Genomic DNA, 23536 nt, shown 5'->3' with positions numbered 1-23536 from the left:
CGCGCAACAACGAAGACCCAACACAACCAAATAAATAAATAAAATAAAGATACGTGTTTCCCAAATCGCCCTTCCACTGAATGTTGGAGGTTTGTGTAAAAAAAAAAAAAAGTATGCATATCTTAAAATATAATAGCTGAAATTGTAGAAATTTAATAGAAAGTTCATAAAAGAAAGTCAAGCATACAGATAGCCAATAGGCACATGAAAAGATGCTCAATATCACTAATTACCAGAGAAATGCAAATCAAAATTACAATGAGTTATCACCCCACATAGTTAAGAATGTCCATCATCAAAAAGTCTACAAATAATAAATGCTGGAGAGGGTGTGAAGAAAAAAAAACCCTCCTACACTGTTGGTGGGAATGTAAATTGGTGCAGCCTCTATGGAGAACAGTATGAAGGTTCCTTAAAAAATTAAAAATAGTTACCATATGATCAAGCAATCCCACCCAGTCCTGGGCATATATCCAGATAAATCTCTAATTCAAAAAATACAAGCACCGCAATGTTCATAGCAGCACTATTTACAATAGCCAGGACATGGAAGTAACCCAAATGTCCATCAACAGATGAATGGATAAAGAAGATGTGGTACATGTCTACAATAGACTACTACTCAGCGATAAAAAAAGAATCAGATAATGCCATTTTCAGCCACATGGGTGGACCTAGAGATTATCATACTAAATGAAGTAAATCAGACAGAGAAAGACAAACTTCATATGATATCACTTATATGTGGAATCTAAAGTATGATACAAATGAACTTATTTATAAAACAGAATCAGGGCTTCCCTGGTGGCGCAGTGATTGAGAGTCTGCCTGCCGATGCGGCGGACACGGGTTCGTGCCCCGGTCTGGGAGGATCCACATGCCGCGGAGCGGCTGGGCCCGTGAGCCATGGCCGCTGAGCCTGCGCGTCCGGAGGCTGTGCTCCGCAATGGGAGAGGCCACAGCGGTGAGAGACCCGTGTACCACAAAAAAAAAAAAAAAAAAAAAAAAAAACAGAATCAGACTCACAGATATAGAAAACAAATTTATGGTTACCAAACAGGAAAGGGGGAGGATAAATTAGGAGTTTGGGATTTGCAGATATGAACTACTGTATATAAAATATATAAACAACAAGGTCCTACTATATACTACAGGGAACTACATTTAATAACTTGTAATAACCTATAATAGAAAAGAATATGAAAAAGAATATATATATACACATACATATATCTGAATCACTTTGTTGTACACCGGAAACTAACATAACATTGTAAATCAACTATACTTCAATTTTCTTTTAAAAAAAAGAAAATAGGGCTTCCCTGGTGGCGCAGTGGTTGAGAGTCCGCCTGCTGATGCAGGGGACATGGGTTTGTGCCCCGGTCCGGGAAGATCCCACATGCTGCAGAGCGGCTGGTCCCGTGAGCCATGGCCGCTGAGCCTGTGTGTCCGGAGCCTGTGCTCCGCAATGGGAGAGGCCACAACAGTGAGAGGCCTGCGTATCGCAAAAAAAAAAAAAGAAAGAAAAGAAAGTCAAGGAAATTTCCCAAAATTTCAACTGCAAAGAGTAGGGGGTGGTAGAGATGGAAAGCAGAAGAATAACAAAATAAAAGATTCAATCCTGGTGGTCCGAAATCCAACATAAAGGAGTTCTAGACAGATGCAAGAAATAGAAAGGAATAGAAAAATAGAAAGCAAAGGATTATCAAAGGAATAAATCAATAGAATTTCTCAAAATTGAGTCTCTGAAATGTTCACTGAATATCTGTCAGGATAAATGAAAACGTGAACACAATGGAAAAGAGAAGACACCAAATCTTCCAGAGTGATGAATCAGATTGATTAAAATAGAATAGGAGCCAGAATAGAATAGGACTTCTCAACAGCAATACCCATGCCTGCAAGCCAGAAATCTGGTCATCATCATCACCACTTGGGTGTGAATGACAATGCCATTCTCCAAATTAAGAAATATAGAAAAGGCTCAAGCATGTACAGGAAGTTAGAATTGGGCCCTTATGAACCTGAGCTACTATAGAACACAGAAAAGGAATGTGGTAAAGATTTAAGTAAATTAAAATGTAATATTTGCCTCTGATCTTCATTTTCAGAGTGAGCTCAGCTGTTTTGATATTTGCTCACTCTCTTACTTCCTGTCTTTGGGGTCAAGTAATATTTGAAATTATTTGAATGAAAAAAAATTTTGACTGCCATATCAGTAAACAAAGGGTGTTGCAGCCATCAAGCCATCACACTGCAGCCACCCCAAAGGTGAGCCTTTGAGGGAACTCAGGATAGAAACAGAATGCCTGCCATTAAGCAGTCAATCACTGCAGCAATCCTTGCAAAGGTGCACCCTGAGGAGACTCAGGATGGGAAAGCACAGGATATTGGACCCACATAGTTAAGGTGCATATCAAAGGAATGATTTCAATGAGCCCAGACTCTTGCATCTTCCCATATATAGAAAAGTGCTAAATTCCTTAACTTAAGCTATCTGGTTTTCTTTAACAGTAATCTTTTTATGTTCAGACTACCTGGTTTTTGTTGCAAAAACTCCCATATATCCTGAATCCTCCCTTACCTTTTTGGAGTGGTCCCTCAGAGTGATCTAAGAGTCCTGTCTCCCAGGCTTGGGCTTGAATTCCTCAGAAAATCCACCAAATAAAACGTAACTCTCAACTTCTAGGTTGTGCTTTTTTTTTTCAGCCGACGATAGTTTCAGGAATGATTCACAAGTTCCCCTTACCTCAGGTAGATCTCTACCTAAGAAGTTAACTCCCTCTCCTCCGTATTTTGAAAGGGGTATGGGAAGAGGAAAAAGAAAGAATTGGAAAAGCATTGAGCAAGCAGGGATATCAGGGAGTACTGAATGTCCAAAATTACCACTCAAGAGGCTAGTTTAGCTTACACAGGAATTCTCATAGGATCTTCCCCCCCAAACCAATTCCTCCTCTACTTAATGCAAAGGTCACTCAGAATGAAACTGTGACAAAGACCCTTACAGCCTGTACTTTTTGACTATCAATGTCTCACATTAGCACAGCAAATGGTGTTCAGTGTCAGCCTAACCTGTTCTCTCGTTCCTTACTACTTTAGCAACTCCTTCAGAGTGTTGGTGAGGAAGTATATGAAAATCTGTATTGCATGGTTTATTAGGCTCTTATTAAAATAGTTGGCAAAGAAATTTAAAGACTGTGAGTTTAAATTCTTGTCATCTTATCCTTAATCATTGAAAAAAAATGACTTTCACTGCAGTTTCTACTTTCCCAAAACTCTTACCTGAGCTTTAATAAGTGACATAAAATCCTGACTTGAGCCACCTGTTAATGAACTGTGAGATGACCTAAAGATGCCATCTCTAGATGGCCTAAAATAAATCAAATCCTTATGGTAATAATTTTAGAAGAAAGCAAAAATATTTCAGAAAAATGAATATCCAAGTGAAATTAACTCTGCTTGTTGTGGAAACACAGCAGTAGGAATAGTAATAAACAACCAAATAGTAGGAACAGCATAAACAAATACCAGGAAAGTTATTTTCAGAATTTGCTTACTTAATAATATTTAACACTGAAATCAAACATAAGAGGGTCATTAGAGAGACATTCTGCCTTACCCCACATAAGCAAGTAAGTAGTATAAAATCACTGATTTGGTCATCCCACACAAGAGCTCATATAGTAAATATGAAAACACAGCATTACATTACAAGTTGTTTCATATGGGTCTGTCTAGAGTGTGGAGGACTGGAGGGCAAGGACAATTGGAAAGGGCCTTACTAAAATCTGTTACAGCAGGACCCTGAGGGGCCTTCCTGAGTACAGAATCTCCTCTCTGCCCCCAATTTCTTGATTGTAAAAAAAAAGGCATTAGTCTTCAAGGTCTTCACTGAGTTCCAAAGAGAAGGCTCAAGCAGTTAATGATTAGGACAATAGAGTCACAGGACTGCTAGTTCCTCCTGAAGATAGATATACAATCTGATGTGTATCTTTGAGTTATTCTGTAGAAACTAAGACACCCCCCCCCCACCAAGGTGGAGGATGGTGACTACATGCTCACCACAAGCATGTAGGCCCCAGACTGGTTGGAACCAGAAGGTTGAGGTTTCCAAAACATCAGCCTATTACCTCACCATCAACCAATCAGAAGAATGTCCACAAGCTGATCACAAAACATATGACCTTCTTTCCTAACACTGTCTTTAAAAACCCTTGCCTGAAAGCCACTTGAGCATAAGCTGCCTGTTCTTCTTGCTTGGTGCCCTGCAAATAAATCCTTACTTTGCTGCAAACACCCACTGTTAGAGTTTGGCTTTCTGTAACATGGGCACAGGAGCCCTTGTTCAGTAACACTTATCTTTAAACATAGTGGATATTCAAGATTTTTTTAAATGACAGTGAAATTATTTCTTTAGTCAATCTGATCTAAAAAAATCCCCAAATCGATGTGCATTAAAAAAAAAAAAAAAGGAAATGAAGCCTGCAGATTTTACTTTCTCTTAATTCATGATAAAAATAGTCCTAGTTATACCAATTGTCCTATGAATCAGGTCAAAATGATTCAACTAATAAATGCTCCCTCCTGGGATGTTATGCTGAATATTTATAGTAAGCTTTACCAGTGTTCTTACAGAGGAAATAATTTATCACAAACTGTCAAACAGTTTAAAATAAAACAATCTATTCTACAGGAGCAAAACCTGCTGCCCCAAAATGTCTCTTTGGCATGTAGATTATTTTGAGCTGAAAACAACAGTACCAAAAAGACTCAGGAAGTAAACTTCAACCTTCCTCCTAGCTGCCTAAAAATATGTAGATAGAGCTGTCCAGGAAGGGAGCTATCATCATAGGTAACTATTGTATGAACTAGATGTGTAGACTGGGAGGAACCTAGCAAGGTCTCTTTATTAAAATTTCTCTTGTCTCCATGTTGCCGAGAACACACTTGTTTACCAAGCATTTGCTTTCCCATCTCCATGTGAATTGCCTTCCTCCCCTTCCAGGTACCAAACCACTACCCCCAACACCGTTTTTTGCCTTTAGCTGAAGAGGGCTTTTAAGGTGAGGGCTGCAGCCATTTTGGTGAGTTACTCATTTTTCCTGAGTCTCTCCCACTGTATACATGTTATATATATATTTTTTTCTCCTGTTGATTTGTTTCAAATCAATTTAATTCTTAGACCAGCCTGAAGAATCAAGATGGGTAGGGGGAAATTTCTTCCTCCTCAACAAGAACAAATTCAGGATATTCCACTTCTAAAGTAAAGAATCCTTACCTAACAAAGGTTAAATCAATCTTCAGGTTATAATATGGGATCAAACTCTGCCTGAAAACAATTTAAAAGCAATATAAATGCATTTCCTGTAAACTTGTGGCACGTGTTTATTAGCATTATTTTGTAGCTTTAGCTCCATTAGTGATTATCACTCATTTGCATTAGAGAATTATGAGTCCAAGCCCCTCAGTCATCTTCTCGACTGAGATAAACACCTGAAAACATTTCCTCAGGTTAAGCAGTTGTGTGTGTGACAGATTTGAAATTAACCCTCCTCCCCTTTAACAACTGTGGCTTGTCTTTTTCAGTATTTAAGTCACTTGAAAGGGTGATAAACGCGTTCAGGTTATGCAGTCTCAATTGCCAATTGATTAGTGGACAGAATCCTAACTGAATATTAATAGAAATAACATTTTGTTTTGTGATCTCCTAAGTTTAATAAAGAAAAAAATCAAAAAGGCAATAAATTAAAATTTGACTATTCAGTTTGTTTATGCATAAAGAAAAACTGAACTGGGTAATCAGTAAATGCACCTCATGGTGAATTTCACTACTAGTTATAAAAAGACCTCTTGGGTTGAATATTCTGTCTCTAAACAATCATAGTTAGAAATCATTTTTAAAATGCTTTCCTGGGATGTCTTCTTTCTATAGACATCTAGTTTTATTACTCATCTACTCGTTTTTTCAATTTAACTTTTTCAGTTTGTTTTCAGTTGTAATGACTTTTCAGAAAAGTAGAACCGGATAGAACACATCCGTAGTCACGTTGGAGAGAAGAGGGGATTGGGGTACGGAGGCTGAAAAAGGTACAGAGAAAACCAAGATTTCTCGCCCTCCTGTGCCCCTAGAAGAGCATCCCCAGCCTCCGCAGGACGACCCAGCAGGGGAGCCGGGCCGCCCCTGCCCCATGGTCTCCCCCTTCCCCCGGGGACTAAAGAAGGCGGACGGCGCGTTCTATTGGGGGTCACCGGGCCGGCGCCAGGCTGCGATTGGAAGCGCCCCCGTCAGGCACCCGCCAGAAACACAAGCGCTGCAGCAGTCGAGGGCTTTAGTTTTTTTACGTCCCCCGCCCCCTCCCCTCCGCACTCCATGCTGGGTCTCTCTCCAGCTCGCTTGGGCTCGTTCGCGCCGCGTGAGAGTTGGCAAAAACCTCGCAGCCGCCGCTGCCGCCTCCGCCTCGCCCCGATTACCGCCCCAGCCTCTTCCCCTTCTCCCGAGCCCTCCGCTCCCGCCATGGGGCCAACATGGGGCTCCTAAATTGCCGCCTTTTAGCTGCGCGCTCTCCGGCCAAAGTCCTCGAGAGCCGGTTATGGTTTACGGCGCTAGAGGGGCCAGCACAGAGGTAACGGGAAGGGGAAAGGACGGCTAATTGGGGGAAACAAGGCCAAACGATGAGTTTCCAAAAGGAGGACGGAGTGAGCAGCCTGTGCCAGAAGGCGCTGCATATCGTCACCGAGCTGTGCTTCGCGGGCCAGGTGGAGTGGGAGAAATGCTCGAGCATCTTCCCCACGGACAGGGGCAGCCAGGGCGGAAGTAGCACAGGTAATTGGGGGAGGGCTCCGCTCGCGACCTCCCAGTCGTCTGGGACCCGCGTTCTCTCGGCTCTAAGCTCCCGGGTCCTGAGCCTTCAGTGCGGCGCCGGCGCATCTTTGGGACGCCGCGCTTTCCTATCCTACCTCGCTCCTTCCTTCTGGTCAGCTCCTGGTGACTTCCAGCGTGGACTCTTCGGGTTTTGTCTCCTCGCCTCCATCTGCCCGGCTTCTTCCACTTCTCTGGTCCACTCCATACCCGCCGGCGCCGTCTCTCGCTCCCAGGCGCCTGCACCCCCTCTCTCTGAGCTTTCCCACGCCTCCGATCTCCCTCCCGGAGTGGAGGGGCGAGCGCGAGCGGCGGCGTCCGACCATTAGCCGAGCGCTGCCCTCGGGGGCCATTCGCCACCCGGACTCTGGTTGCCCTAGCTTGTCCCGTGGGTGGTGGGTCGCGGCTTGGGGAGGGGGCCAGGCGGAAGAATCCGGGCGTGGACGCAAAGAGCCGCGTTGGAAATGGGGCTGCCTTGGCCCCCGAGAGCAGAAAGGATCCCTGCAGGGATAACCCGCGGCCGCAAGCTGTCTAGCATTTGACAGTGTGCAAAGCCCTTTAATACATATGACTTTATAGGGCTTCATGACAACGTTGGCCCAACAGCAGGGATTATGGATCCCATTTTTGACGCGACAGGTAAGGCTCAGCGCACATACAGATTTACGTGGAACAGAGGCAAAGGGTTATAAATCCTTTCTACACACGTGCTCATATACCCCCCAACACAGGCACCCTCTCTGCTCCTTCAAGAAACTTGGGGGGAAAAACGGGGTGGGGTGGAGGAAACACATCGACCTTCAGAAATCTGGAGGTGGAAAGAAGTCTCAGGTGACAGATTTTTCTCAAAGGGGTGTGGGGAGCGTATCAGAGCCACTGTTTTGGTCATGCTTGGGGGAAAGGGTTTTTTACGACCTGCGCTATGTGCAGCCTGTTGTGCTGTTGACGCGGGCGAGATGGATTCCGGGAGTTGCTGGCCGCGTGGCTTTAAGAGTCCCTTGTGAGAGGGTCACTTGTTGCTTTGGGAGAAGAACACTGGTTGGGGATTTTCGTCATCGGGCTGGAAGGTTATCATTCCTTCTGTAGGGTCTTGTTTCTTTCCCCTTACTTTCCCGTCATTTTAGTCACCTGACAGGGCTTCGTGGGTTGAGGGTAACCAAGGCAACAGGTAAGAGCTGGACCGTAGCTCAGTGTGGAACGTGACGGTGGAGAGCTCTGTGCTGGGGAGGAGGCAAAGAGGGCACGGTTAGTGATCCCCTCATCCACTACCACCAAAGACAAAGGGAGAGGGGATGGAGGTGGAGGAGAGATGTGGTTTAGTCTTCGCGTACCATTATTTAAGTGGAATATTTGCACTCTTAAAATTCTCTGATCTTGGCAATAGGAACCACGAGAGGCTTCTGTATGCACTTGGCAGAACCTGAGGAGTTGTTGCTATTTGGACCCTGGAGCGGAATGATACTTAATTGCTTCTGTACATATTCTGGAAACGTAGACATTTTGTGAATTTTTATAAACACAACAGAGTCTTCCATTTGTTCATCAGGTGTTAAATTGCTAGGAATGTATGAAACTCAACTACTATTGGAAGGCACTGGGTGAACATTGTGTATATGCTTGTCTTGTGTATGGTAGCTAAGCATGAGATAAACACTCAAAATAGAGTGAACTTAAAATCCTGTGTGGTGAATGGATAAGTTGCTCTGAAATGTCTTTGATGATACACTTGCTAAAGATAAGACTAAGAGAAGGAGGTGAAGTGAAAGAAATAAGGGTATTTAAGTTTAAAGATCTGTACTTTGGTCATTTAACATTTGATACTGTGGATAAAACTACTGATTTCCACCACCACCCCACCACTACCCCTTGTGATCATACACAAAATAGTGGTTTCCTGGGTCTCAAATTGATTGATAATGAGGAAAATTTGAAGGTTGGAAAACAAACACTAGCTCTTAAATCTTTATAAATACACAATTATCAGCTTAAGGTAAAGCACAGTATATGAATTGTAGAAAGGGTTCTGAGCCCGTCCTAAGCACTACAAGAAGTAGTTGTAATCCTAATTCCTTTTGGACTTTCCCCTGGGAACAAAAAGTGGACAAAACATAGTCTAAAACAATTACATGGATATTTTTCTGCCCTTAGGGGAAAATATGTACTATTCAAATGGGGTATTCAATTTAATATATGAATATTTGTTCAATGGCTGTCACTAGAAAAGACATCCTACTAGGTTGTGTATGAGATATAAAGATGCACAAGATTGCTTTACATTTTCCATTTGTAAATCTATGCAACAATTAGAAGTACAATACTTTAATCTGCAAATATACTCCCAATACCAATATATATCTATGAAACGGATCAAAGATTATTTACCAAGTCTTTAATTATATTAATTAGCCACTCAGCTTCACTTTGTTCTTTAAAGTAAACTTTCTTATAACTTACGTACTTGTGTCCTTTATTAAAGATCCCTACGTAAACACACTTACAGTAGGCGAGCCTTCTACTCACTGTTTGTTTAAAGAGAAACACATTATTGGTAGGAGGACATGGACATTGAATGGTACAGTGGTTTTTTACTTTCAGCACTGCCCAGATGGTGTCAGGTATTCTAAGGTTGCAGTGACAATTGCAAGCTTCCAGATTGTGTATATTTTTAGATTCCTTCATATAAGTGTAAAGGCAGAGAAGTGCAGGTGTAGTCCTCCTTTGGCCGCCATGGGGGATTTGTTCTAGGAGCCCCCACAGATAACAAAATTTGTGATGCTCAAGTTCCTTATATAAAATGATGTAGTATTTGCATGTAACCTACAGCGCTTCCTCCCATATACTTTATATCATCTCTAGATTACTTTTAATACCTAAATCAATGTAAATGATTATGTAAATAGTTGTAAATACAATGTAAACATAATGTAAATAGTAGCCTGTGTAACAAATTCAAGTTTTGGTTTTTTGAACTTCCTGGAATTCTTCTTTTTTTAAAAAATATTTTCAACCTGTGGTTGCTTGATCCCATGGATATGGAACATGGATACAGAGGGTTGACTGTAATCCTAAAGTTATTCTACCTTAAAGAAGTCATGAATCATATATATAAATAAGATATTCTCCTAATGTTTTCTTTAATGCCAGTAAGGAGCAGCTTCACCATTCTCTTTACCATTTACTACTACAGCAGTAGCAGAAGCAGCAGCAGTGTTATTGACTTGAGGATCAAGCAATTAAGTTGACAGATCCCATATTTTAGTAAACTTTACAAAAACTTAACTGCAGATGGCAACACTAGTTAATTTACTCTTTTGGAATAGTTTTTTTAGAGACATTATTGATGCCAACATTACTAGTACACTGGAAAGTTCATCATGTGCTATTTTTTTAGAAAATCAGATTTTTGCAGTCTTCTTGCCACTGATTCTCCCTGTCCCCCTAAATAGATAGATCACCCACTAAATTCATTAATTTATTGATATAATAGGACTTAATGCTATAATGCTTAGGGAAAATACAAAACAATATATTGGCCTTAAATGTGATTTTTCATACATACTGTGATTGAATATACATAAGAGTTTTTGAACTTCATTTGAGTTCATTTCTGGTCAGTCTTTAATTGCTTCTCCATATCCAAATCCCTATGAGGTTTTAGGAAACTTTGTTGCTTGAAAAGCAGACCTCATAAATGCAGCTAATCAAACCCACTTAAGCTCATAGTCGCATCACAGCTGTATAGACCTAACCATAATTTAAATATTTTAAATAAACATTTAATTCATTAATGTTATAAATTTTCACTTTTACACTTTCAATTTAGTAGTAAAAATTCTAAAATAAACATTTAAACAAATTATTCTAAATTCATATGTGTGTTCTTCAATTTCTTAGATGTGGGAGCAAGTAGGTATTTATATGGCAAACACTTTCACTGAAGTTACTTGACTAATAAGAATGGTACTGGTACCATTAATTAAATGTTGTGCACAGTTGTTCAAGTTAATGTAAATGTAGAATTAATATACAATCACAGATTATAAATCATTTATAAATCATTTACTCAATTACAAATATATGTAAAGATTTCTCATTTGGAAACTCCATTCAATTTTCTACCTCTGTGTGAATTCCCTGTCAACAAATTAGCCAATAAATTTGGCTAATTTAATACGATATTTGGTACTATACTTGATACCATATTTTATTGAATCTAAGATGCTATTGATTACAAGACACAACATTTATTTTATATGATACCAAAAAAGGAAAAAGAAGGATGCAAATTAAATTATGCTTTCTTATCACATAGAATTTTTTATTTTATACTTATGGAAAAACTTCTAAAAGTTAGACATGAATTTTTAATATCATATATCACTCTTGTACAAATATAAAAAGGAAAGTATAAAAGACATATAGGTTAAAATAATTTAAAAATTAAAGTTTTGAGTCTGATTCTTCTGAATGGCTTTTTGATTGAGAATTGGTGATACCTTTGTTTATCCTCTCATCATTGGACTCTTTGCCATCAAGAATGCTGTCAAGACTAGTAATGATGCACTTTTTTCCACGCAGGAATTCATAAGATATAAAATCTAGTGTTGTTGTGCTCTAAAGCTAGCTGTACAGTTATGTCGAATGTTGGCAATGTTGCCAAACTCATCTGACCCAACAAAAGTTTGGCTTATGAGGGTTACGGGTCTGTTTCACTATTTTCTCCAGTATTTTCTTCCAAGCCAATTTAGACTCATTCTGCGACTTCCGATGCTGATGTATTTGCTTTAGCACATACACAGAGAAAACTATGACACACTTACTTAATGGCTATTAGCAATTGTAACAAGCTTGTTATTCTTCATCCAGCTGCGTGGAACGTAGACATTAAGCTTGCCATCTTGGACTTTAACGAGAAAGCAAAAACCTGTGAATAGAAAAGCAAAAATATGGAAGAAACCAGGATTCCAAACACCTGAAGCTGATGTATTTGCCCTGCTTTCTTATGCTGAGCCAATTAATTAAATGAGAGAGAAATAAACTTCTATCTTGTTTAAGTCAGTGTTTTTTTGGTCCCTTATTGTAGAAATCAGAATTATGCCCCATTATAATAATAACACCATATGAAGAGTATAAATAAGTTAACTTCAAAGATAATTCCAAATTTTCATTTTAGAGGCAGGTTTCCTCAGCTTTCTCTGAATAAGAGTTGTTGGTTTGAGTTTTATTACCTCTTGTTCTCTGCAGAATGTTGCCATAAACATGGTCTGTCATCAGGCAAAAATGGGGACAACCAAAGAAACAAAAGACTTGGAATATACAAGAAATTATAATTTCTGATTAATTGAGAAATTACTTTGTACATTTTGAGAAATTAAAAAACTAGAATTTTAAAATTTAAAAAAATGATGCAGAAAGACACAGATAAGATTATCAACTAAGGCAGTAGTAATTGGAATTGAGAGCATACAAATTGGCCTATGCTTTTCTGCATCCTAGCCATCTGCATGGTTAATAGGTAATTAGACCTAACAGTATTTACAATCCATAGTAATTAAGACCATGCAAATGTTAGACTTTAGCAAAGTTCTGTTTTACTAAAAGATTCTGAGGAATTAGCATTTTTTGGCTTATTCTATTTTCTGATGAGGGTGGTCTTTCCTGTTTTTTTCATAACAATGTCACTTTATTTTGAGATATTAAGACATGATAAAACAGTAAGATCTTTGATCTTTACAAATCAGTCAGAGATATAGAGTCAGCCAACCAGACAGATAGATAAGTAGATACATATCGGTGGAAGCAATAGTTATGCATATGTATGTAGTCAAATCAGAGTTTGAGCAATTTTAAACCTAATTATCTTTGAGTCTAATCTAATTTTTGAAATTTCATTTACTCTAATTTTACCAAGATCTAATTGGGTGAATGGCATATAATGGATTCTTTTCAATTATCCAGAGACATTAAAATTTTGAGCTAGAGAGATCCTACTCATCAAGCTTGCTCATTAAAATGGGCAATTTCAAAGTCTGTGTGAAGGCAAACCATTCATATTCATCACCCTGGCCTCAGAATGGTTGGCCCCTTTGCTCCAGTGATCTTCTCCTCCTCTCCACCTTACCTCATTTCTTTTATGATCATGCTCAAACACTAGTCATTATGTTAAACAATACTATTTTAGAATTATAAATTCAAATATTCTGAGCCCCAATGAAGAGCTCCTATGCTTTTATCTTTCTCATTTGGAAACTCCATTCAGTTTTCTACCTCTGTGTGAATTCCCTGTCAACAAATATTGCATCATACTTACGATACATCATTTCATCATCGCAATCATTTTCTCCTTTGAGGTTTATCACATTCTCCTGGGAGGGTAGGGGGTGCTCATTCATGGATAAGTTCATCTGCTTCTCTATTCCTACACCAAAGAAACAATATTTAGGAGGTTTTAAAACCAGGCAGACGAGTATCACTCTTAGTCTCCAATTTCAAAAAAACCCTCAATTCTGACCAGACATCCTTTGTTTTCCTATTCAATTTTCTCCTGTTCTCTAAAGTTCATATATCAGATTTTCCGCACTCTGTTTAAATATTCCAAATTATTCCCCAGTATCCCAAAATAACTGGCAGTTGACCCTAACTCCTATTTTGCAGAGAAAATTGTACTTACAAAAAAGAATTACCTTGTCTTCCTGCCTATACCTATAAACTTACCTGATTCCAGAACCATCCTCCTTTTCTTTTCTTTTTTTAACATCTCTATTGGAGTATAATCGCTTTACAATGGTGTGTTAGTTTCTGCTTTATAACAAAGTGAATCAGCTATACATATACATATATCCCCATATCTCCTCCCTCTTGCGTCTCCCTCTCACATTTCTTATCGCACCCCTCTAGGTGGTCACAAAGCACCGAGCTGATCTCCCTGAGCTATAGGGCTGCTTCCCACTAGCTATCTATTTTAGATTTGTTACTTTATATAAGTCCATGCCACCCTCTCACTTCATCACAGCTTACCCTTCCCCATCCCCGTATCCTCAAATCGATTCTCTACCTCTGCATCTTTATTCCTGCCCTGCCCCTAGGTTCTTCAGAACCTTTTTTTTTTTTTAGAGTCCATATTTATGTGTTAGCATACAGTATTTATTTTTGTCTTTCTGACTTACTTCATTCTGTATGACAGTCTCTGGGTTCATCCACCTCACTACAAATAACTCAATTTTGTTTCTTTTTATGGCTGAGTAATATTCCATTGTATATATGTGCCACATCCACTTTATCCATTCATCTGTCGATGGACACTTAGGTTGCTTCCATGTCCTGGCTATTGTAAATAGAGCTGCAATGAACATTGTGGTACATGACTCTTTTTGAATTATGGTTTTTTCAGGGTATATGCCCAGTAGTGGGATTGCTGGGTCATGTGGTAGTTCTATTATTAGATTTTTAAGGAACCTCCATAATGTTCTCCATAGTGGCTGTATCAAATTACATTCCCACCAACAGTGCACTTTTCTCCACACCCTCTCCAGCATTTACTGTCTGTAGATTTTTTGATGATGGCCTTACTGACTGGTGTGAGGTGATACCTCATTGTAGTTTTGATTTGCATTTCTCTAATGATTAATGATGTTGAACATTCTTTCATATGTTTGTTGGCAATCTGTATATCTTCTTTGGAGAAATGTCTGTTTAGGTCTTCTGCACATTTTTGGGTTGGGTTGTTTGTGTTTTTGATATTGAGCTGCATGAGCGGCTTATAAATTTTGTAGATTCATCCTTTGTCAGTTGCTTCATTTGCAAATATTTTCTCCCATTCTGAGGGTTGTCTTTTCATCTTGTTTATGGTTTCCTTTGCTGTGCAGAAGCTTTGAAGTTTCATTAGGTCCCATTTGTTTATTTTTGTTTTTATTTCCATTTCTCTAGGAGGTGGGTCAAAAATGATCTTCCTGTGATTTATGTCATAGAGTGTTCTGCCTATGTTTCTGCTAAGACTTTCTGGCCTTACATTTAGGTTTTTAATCCATTTGGAGTTTATTTTTGTGTATGATGTTAGGGAGTGTTCTAATTTCATTCTTTTACATGTAGCTGCCCAGTTTTTCCAGCACCATTTATTGAAGAGGTTGTCTTTTCTCCATTGTATATTCTTGCCTCCTTTATCAAAGATAAGGTGACCATATGGCCGTAGGTTTATCTCTGGGCTTTCTATCCTGTTCCATTGATCTATATTTCTGTTTTTGTGCCAGTACCATACTGTCTTGATTACTGTAGCATTGTAGTATAGTCTGAAGTCTGAGAGCCTGATTGCTCTAGCTCCATTCTTCTTTCTCAAGATTGCTTTGGCTATGTGGGGCCTTTTGTGTTTCCATACAAATTGTGAAATTTTTTGTTCCACTTCTGTGAAAAATGCCATTTGTAGTTTGATAGGGATTGCATTGAATCTGAAGATTGCTTTGGGTAGTATAGTCATTTTCACAATGTTGATTCTTCCAAGAACATGGTATATCTCTCCATCTATTTGTATCATCTTTAATTTCTTTCAGCAGTGTCTTATAGTTTTCTGCATACAGGTCTTTTGTCTCCTTAGGTAGGTTTATTCCTAGGTATTTTGTTCTTTCTGTTGAAATGATAAATGGGAGTGTTTCCATAATTTCTCTTTCAGATTTTTCATTATTAGTGTATAGGAATGCAGGAGATTTCCTTGCATTAATTTTGTATCCTACTACTTTACCAAATTCATTGATTAGCTCTAATAGTTTTCTGGTGACATCTTTCGAATACTTTATGTATAGTATCATGTCACCTGCACACAGTGAGAGCTTTACCTCTTCTTTTCCGATTTGGATTCCTTTTCTTTCTTTTTCTTCTCTGATTGCTATAGCTAAAACTTCCAAAACTATGTTGAATAATAGTGGTGAGGGTGGACAACCTTGTCTTGTTCCTGATCTTAGAGGAAATGGTTTCAGTTTTTCACCATTGAGAACGATGTTGGCTTTGGGTTTGTCATATATGGCCTTTATTATGTTGAGGTAAGTTTCCTCTATGCCTACTTTCTGGAGGATTTTTTATCATAAATGGGGTTAAATTTTGTCTAAACCTTTTTCTGTGTCTATTGAGATGATCATATGATTTTTCTCCTTCAACTTGTTAATATGGTTTATCACATTGATTGATTTGCACATATTGAAGAATCCTTGCATTCCTGGGATAAATCCCAATTGATCATGGTGTATGATCCTTTTAATGTGCTGTTGGATTCTGATTGCTAGTATTTTGTTGAGGAGTTTTGCATCTATGTTCATCAGTGATATTGTTGTGTAGTTTTCTTTTTCTGTGACATCTTTGTCTGGTTTTGGTATCAGTGTGATGGTGGCCTCGTAGAATGAGTTTGGGAGTGTTCCTCCCTCTGTTATATTTTGGAAGAGTTTGAGAAGGACAGGTGTTAGCTCTTCTCTAAACGTTTGATACAATTCACCTGTGAAGTCATCCGGTCTTGGGCTTTTGTTTGTTGGAAGATTTTTAATCACAGTTTCAATTTCAGTGCTTGTGATTGGTCTGTTTATATTTTCTATTTCTTCCTGGTTCAGTCTCGGAAGGTTGTGCTTTTTGAAGAATTTGTCCATTTCTTCCAGGTTGTCCATTTCATTAACATATAGTTGCTTGTAGTAATCTCTCATGCTTCTTTGTATTTCTGTAGTGTCCATTGTTACTTCTCCTTTTTCATTTCTAATTCTATTGCTTTGAGTCTTCTCCCTTTTTTTCTTGATGAGTCTGGCTAATGGTTTGTCAGTTTTGTTTATCTTGTCACAGAACCAGCTTTTAGTTTTATTCATCTTTGCTCTTGTTTCCTTCATTTCTTTTTCATTTATTTCTGATCTAATCTTTATGATTTCTTTCCTTCTGCTAATTTTGGCGATTTTTTGTTCTTCTTTCTCTAATTGCTTTAGGTGTAAGGTTAGGTTGTTTGTTTGAGATGTTTCTTGTTTCTTGAGGTAGGATTGTATTGCTATGAACTTCCCTCTTAGAACTGCTTTTGCTGAATTCCATAGGTTTTGTGTCATTGTGTTTTCATAGTCATTTGTTTCTAGGTTTTTTTATTTCCTCTTTGATTTCCTCAGTGATCTCTTGGTTATTAAGTACTGTATTGTTTAGCCTCCATGTGTTTGTATTTTTTCCATTTTTTTTCCTGTAATTGATATCTAGTCTCATAGCATTGTGGTCGTAAAAGATACTTGATACAATTTCAGTTTTCTTAAATTCACCAAGACTTGATTTGTGACCCAAGATATGATCTATCCTGGAGAATGTTCAATGAGCACTTGAGAAGAAATTGTATTCTGTTGTTTTTGGATGGAATATCCTATAAATATCAATTAGATTTGCCTTGTTTAATGTATCCTTTAAAGTTTGTGCTTCCTTATTTATTTTTACTTTAGTTGATCTGTCCATTGGTGAAAGTGGGGTGATAAAGTCCCCTACTATGATTGTGTTACTGTTGATTTCCCATTTAATGCCTCTTAGCATTTGTCTTATGTATTGAAGTGCTCCTATGTTGGTTGCATAAATATTTACCATTGTTATATCTTCTTCTTGGATTGATCCCTTGATCATTAGTTAGTGTCCTTCTTTGTCTCTTGTAGTAGTCTTTATTTTAGGGTCTATTTTGTCTGATATGAATACTGCTACTCCAGCTTTCTTTTGATTTCCATTTTCATGGAATATCTTTTTCCATCCCCTCACTTTCAGTCTGTATGTATCCCTAGGTCTGAAGTGGGTCTCCTACAGACAGCATATATATGGGTCTTGTTTTTGTATCCATTCAGCCAGACTATGTCTATTGGTGGGAGCATTTAATCCACTTACATTTAATGTAGTTACCGATATGTATGTTCCTATTACCATTTTCATAATTGTTTTGGGTTTGTTATTGTAGATCTTTTCCTTCTCTTGTGTTTCCTGCCTGGAGAAGTTCCTTTAGCATTTGCTGTAAAGCTGGTATGGTCATGCAGAATTCTATTAGATCTTGCTTTTCTCTAAGTTTTTTAATTTGTCCATCGAATCTGAATGAGATCTTGCTGGGTAGAGTAATCCTGGTTGTAATTTCTTCCCTTTTATCACTTTAAATATGTCTTGCCACTCCCTTCTGGCCTGCAGATTTTCTGCTGAAAAATCAGCCATTAACCTTATGGGGATACCCTTGTATGTTATTTGTTGTATTTCCCTTGCGGCTTTTAATATTTTTTCTTCGTATTTAATTTTTGATAGTTTGATTAATATGTGTCTTGACATATTTCTTCTTGCATTTATCATGTATGGGACTCTCTGTGCTTCCTGCACTTGATTGGCTATTTCCTTTCCCATATTAGGGAAGCTTTCAACTATAATCTCTTTAAATATTTTCTCAGTCCCCTTCTTTTTCTATTCTTCTTCTGGGACCCCTATAATTGGAATGTTGATGCATTTAGTGTTGTCCCAGAGGTCTCTGAGGCTCTCTCCAATTCTTTTCATTCTGATTTTCTTTATTCTGCTCTGCAGTAATTATTTCCACTATTTTATCTTCCAGGTCACTTATCCATTCTTCTGCCTCAGTTATTCTGCTATTGTTTCCTTCTAGAGAATTTTTAATTTCATTTATTGTGTTGTTCATCATTGTTTGTTTGCTCTTTAGTTCTTCTAGGTCCTTGTTAAACGTTTCTTGTATTTTCTTCATTCCATTTCCAAGATTTTGGATCCTCTTTACTAATTACTCTCAATACTTTTTCAGGTAGACTGCCCATTTCCTCTTCATTTGTTTGGTCTGGTGGGTTTTTACCTTGCTCCTTTTCTGCTGTGTGTTTCTCTGTCTTCTCATGTGCTTACCTTACTGTGTTTGGGGTCCCCTTATTGCAGCCTGCAGGTTTGTAGTTCCCGTTGTTTTTGGTGTCTGCCCCTAGTGGCTAAGGTTTTTTCAGTGGGCTGTGTAGGCTTCCTGGGGAAGGGGACTAGTGCCTGTGTTCTCGTGGATGAGGCTGTGTCTTATGTTTCTGATAGGCAGGACCATGTCTGTTGGTGTGTTTTGGTGTGTTTGTGACCTTATTATGATTTAAGGCAACCTCTCTGCTAATGGGTGGTTTTGTGTTCCTGTCTTGCTAGTTGTTTGGCATAGAATGTCTAGCACTGTAGCTTTCTGGTTGTTGAATGGAGCCTTAGCATGGAGATGGCTATCTCTGGGAGAGCTTTCGCTATTTGATATTATGTGGATCTGGGAGGTCTCTGGTGGACCAATGTCTTGAACTCAGCTGTCCCACCTCAGAGGCACAGGCCTGACACCCTGCCAGAGCACCAAGACTCTGTCAGCTATGCAGCTCAGAAGAAAAGGGGGAAAGAAAGCAAGAAAGAAAGGAGGGAGGGAGGGAGGGAGGGAAGGGAAGGGAAGGGAAGGGAAGGGAAGGGAAGAGAAGGGAAGGGAAGGGAAAGGAAGGAAGGGAGGAAGAAAGGGAGGAGAAAAGGGAGAATGAAAGAGGGAAATAAAGGGAGAAAGAAAGAAGAGAGAACCCAAACCAAAAACAAATCCACCAATGATAACAAGCACTAAAAAGAATAGTAAAAACAAAATAAAGAAAAAAGAAAAAACTGACAGACAGAACCCTAGGACAAATGGTAAAAGCAAAGCTATACAGACAAAATCACACAAAGAAGAATACACATACACACTTACAGAGAAAAAAATTTTTAAATATATATATCTATATTTTAAAAAAATAAATAAATTTTAAAAAGGAAGAGAGCAACCAAATCACTAAACAAATCTACCAATGATAATAAACTCTAAATACTAAACTAAGGTAAACATAAAACTGGGAACCAGTCAGTCACATACAGCAAACCCCAAGTCTACAGTTGCTTCCAAAGTCTACCGCCTCAATTTTGGGATGGTTCATTGTCTATTCAGGTATTCCACAGATGCAAGGTACATCAAGTTGATTGTGGAGATTTAATCCGCTGCTCCTGAGGCTGCTGCGAGAAATTTCCCTTTGTCTTCTTTGTTCGCACAGCTCCTGGGGTTCAGCTTTGTACTGGCCCTGCCTCTGCGTATAGGTCGACTGAGGGCATCTGTTCCCGCCCAGACAGGACAGGGTTAAAGGAGCAGCTGATTAGGGAGCTCTGGCTCACTCAGGCTGGGGGGAAGGAGGGGTACAGTATGCGGGGCAATCCTGTGGTGACAGAGGCCAGTGTGATATTGCAACAACCTGAGGTGCACTGTGTGTTCTCCCGGGGAAGTTGTCCCTGGATCATGGGACCCTGGCAGTGGTGGGCTGCACAGGCTCCCAGGACGGGAGGTGCAGATAGTGACCTGTGCTTGCACACAGGCTTCTTGGTGGCTGCTGCAGCAGCCTTAGATCTTCATGCCCATCTCTGGGGTCTGCGCTGATAGCCGCAGCTCGTGCCCTTCTCTGGAGCTCATTTAGGTGGCGCTCTGAGTCCCCTGTCCTCGCGCACCGTGAAACAATGGTGTCTTGCCTCTTGGTCAGGTGCAGACTTTTTCCCAGACTCCCTCCTGGCTAGCTGTGGTGCATTAGCCCCCTTCAGGCTGTGTTCACACAGGCAACCCCAGTCCTCTCCCTGGGATCTGACCTCCAAAGCTGGAACCTCATCTCCCAGCCCCCACCCATCCCGGCAAGTGAGCAGAGGAGCCTCTCTGGCTGGTGAGTACTGGTTGGCAGTGATCCTCTGTGTGGTGATCTCTCTGCTTTGCCCTCTGCACCCCTGTTTCTGTGCTCTCCTCTGTGGCTCCAAAGATCCCCCCACCAACCACCCCGTCTCCGCCAGTGAAGGGCCTTCCTAGTGTGTGGAAACTTTTCCTCCTTCTCGGCTCCCTCTCCAAGGTGCAGGTCTCATCCCTATTCTTTTGTCTCTGTTTTTTCTTTTTTCTTTTGCCCTACCCAGGTACGCAGGGAGTTTCTTGCCTTTTGGGAAGTCTGAGGTCTTCTGCCAGCATTCAGTAGGTGTTCTGTAGGAGTTGTTCCACATATAGATGTGTTTCTGATGTATTTGTGGAGAGGAAGGTGATCTCCATGTCTTATTCCTCTGCCATCTTGAAGGTCTCCTGCCCATCCTTGTTTTCTTACAAAGGAAGACATGATCCAATCTTTTCACCTTTGCTTCAGACTCCACCCATGGTCACCTTTTATGAGACTTTACTATTAATTATTCATTCTGCTTAATTTTCTATCTCTTCTTGTCTACTGATTCCTTCCCATAATTAAAATATGCTAAAATATTGCACATCCAAACATCATCAATTCCATGTGCTACTGTTTCCCTCTTCCCTAAATACAATGTCCTGAAGGAACTATCTACACTCACAGAATTCACATCCTCACTCTCATTCATTCATTAAACCACATTCATCTGTTTAACAGTTTCTGCTTCAGTAGTCTCCTTGAATGCACTAAAGACCTACTTGTTAAAGTTAATGGATACTTACCAACCTTTGTTTTAATTGAACTTACTTTAACTTTTTATGCTGTTTACCACTTCTTAAAATATTCTCTAAACTTCTATGAAAGCACATTGGCCTCATTTTTTTTCATACTTCTACTCTTTCCCAGTCTTCTATGCAGGCTCTTTCTTCTTTAAAGTTATCTTTCTTTTATTATCGGTGTCGTCAGGAATCTGTTAAGGGGCTTTTATCTTCTCTTTCATGGATTCAGATTCTACTATTTAAGAAAGTCCTTCAATTTTATCTTGAGTTGCAGTGACCAACAGCTTACTCAAAATTTCTATTTGCATGTTGGGTATGTACTCCAAACCCAGCACAGCCGAAGCTGAAGTCATTGTCTTCCTCACTTCAACAACCTGTTTGTCTCCCAGTGAATCACATTCTTGTCCTTCAATCTTCACACTCTTTCACTAGAGCCTTGATTTCCCAATGTGCTCTGTTTCCCATTTCAGCCACCCTTGTTCAGAACCACTATAATCTCTCATGTGGATGACTACTATAATCTGTTAACTATTTTTTCATCTTCTAGCTGGCCTCCACTCTTATCTTCTCCCTAGCCAGAAGGTAATTTCTGATATATATATTCAACCATTTCATACCTTGACTTAAAAAATGTTCCTGGGACTACTTATTTGAATTTGAACTAAGTCCAAACTCATAACATCCTTCATGTCATAGCCAAATACTGAATCATAAAAACTCATTTTAAATGTTTTGATGACTTTATAAATTCTCACAGATCCTCCCTTAATCTTTTGAGAGTCAGATTCTTTTTTTATCTTGTTAAACAAATTTTGTTGAAAAAAAAATCATAAAGAACTAAGAATTAAACTATTGGTTTTGTTTTTAAATACTTTTAATAATTAGTCATAATTTCAATAATAAGCAACGTAAAAAGTGTGTAATACAATAAGCTTCTTTTTATAATTTTAGTTTTATTTTTCTCAATAAAATTCTAACTGATGCAACTTCTTTCACTTCTTGCTGTTGTGGGGAAATCTCTTCCCCCCTTGCTTTACATTTCTGGATGGAAGGAGCTACAAATAGGATAATCATGGAATCTTGGCCTACCCCATCCCTAAGAAATGACTTACACGTTTCCCCCTTTTCTTTGAGTTATAACCTTGATATCCTCAGGAAACAAATATTCTCTACTCCTTTGTGTAGTAAATTTTATAGGGTCAAGTACCCATGGGGAACACATGTGGTTGTCCAGCCAGGACTGTGACTGTATGGGCTAGTCTAGTTAATTCAAGGTGATATATTAGCAAATCCACTTTCTAATGGACCTAAGCTGATATTCACTTTTTTTTTTAATTGATACCTGCTTGAACTGTTTCTCTGAGCACAACTGAGTAGGAAAATAGAATGTTATTTATTAACTTCCTGAAACATTAATATTTACTTAGAAATTTTGGTCTCCATTATAAGCAAATTCACTCCTTTCAGTACTAAATAGCATTAGAAGATGTGTTTCTCTTCTAACTAATCTGTGAATCACCATTCAATCCATACTCAATCCATACCTATGCCTCTTTTCCCCTAGGTACTCTTGTTTAAAGAAAAAAAATAGTTGACAATAGTAGCAACCTATTGTTGCACTTATGCAAATTATGATGCTAAATAATTTACATACATTTCCTTATATAAAACTCACAACATTCCTATGAAATAACTATAAACTCCCCCATTTTACTGAGACTCTTAATGTCTAAACAATTTGCCCAAAGTCACACAGTGGTGGAGTTGACATTTTAACCCAGGTCTAAGTGGTTTCACAGTATAAGTTATATTATACTATTTTCCTAGTATAAGAATTTCTACATATTCCCTGCATATCACTCAACTTTTAGCCATCTTGAAGTTCACAGACATTTGAGTGTCTTTTCAGATAATTCCCCAAATGTGTATTCAGTAGCTCCATAAATATTTTTTGACCTTGTGATATATACTAGACACTAAAAATAAAAAGGTAAATAAAAGGAGTAAGTGTATTGGTAGGATGGGAGCATTTGGAGAAGCAAAATAAATAGACATCCACAATTCCTTGTCCACAATTATGAAACGTCCAAACCTCTGAAACCTGAAAATTATTTTGCAAATTGTCCAATCTGGGGACTTCCCTGGTGGCGTGGTGGTTAAGAATCCGCCTGCCAATGCAGGGGACACAGGTTCGATCCCTGGTCAGGGAA

At 39.0% G+C, this 23536-nt stretch overlaps 1 protein-coding gene across 1 annotated transcript in view; it reads left to right on the top strand.

The window, feature by feature from the left end:
* Positions 1–6675: 6675 nt before the first annotated feature.
* Positions 6676–23536, top strand: part of SYT10 (synaptotagmin 10) — a gene marked incomplete at both ends in the record, with an annotated part of 75953 nt that continues 59092 nt past the window's right edge. The window contains one exon of the mRNA XM_082666983.1: positions 6676–6826. Coding sequence (XP_082523109.1) covers positions 6676–6826 — 151 coding nt within the window. The remainder of the gene's footprint in view (positions 6827–23536) is intronic.

The sequence above is a fragment of the Grampus griseus genome (assembly GCF_964374135.1).
Source record: "Grampus griseus genome assembly, chromosome: 11".
Lineage (NCBI taxonomy): Eukaryota > Metazoa > Chordata > Mammalia > Artiodactyla > Delphinidae > Grampus > Grampus griseus.
The sequence above is the reverse complement of the archived record's forward strand: the minus strand, read 5'-3'. Positions and strand labels throughout refer to the sequence as shown.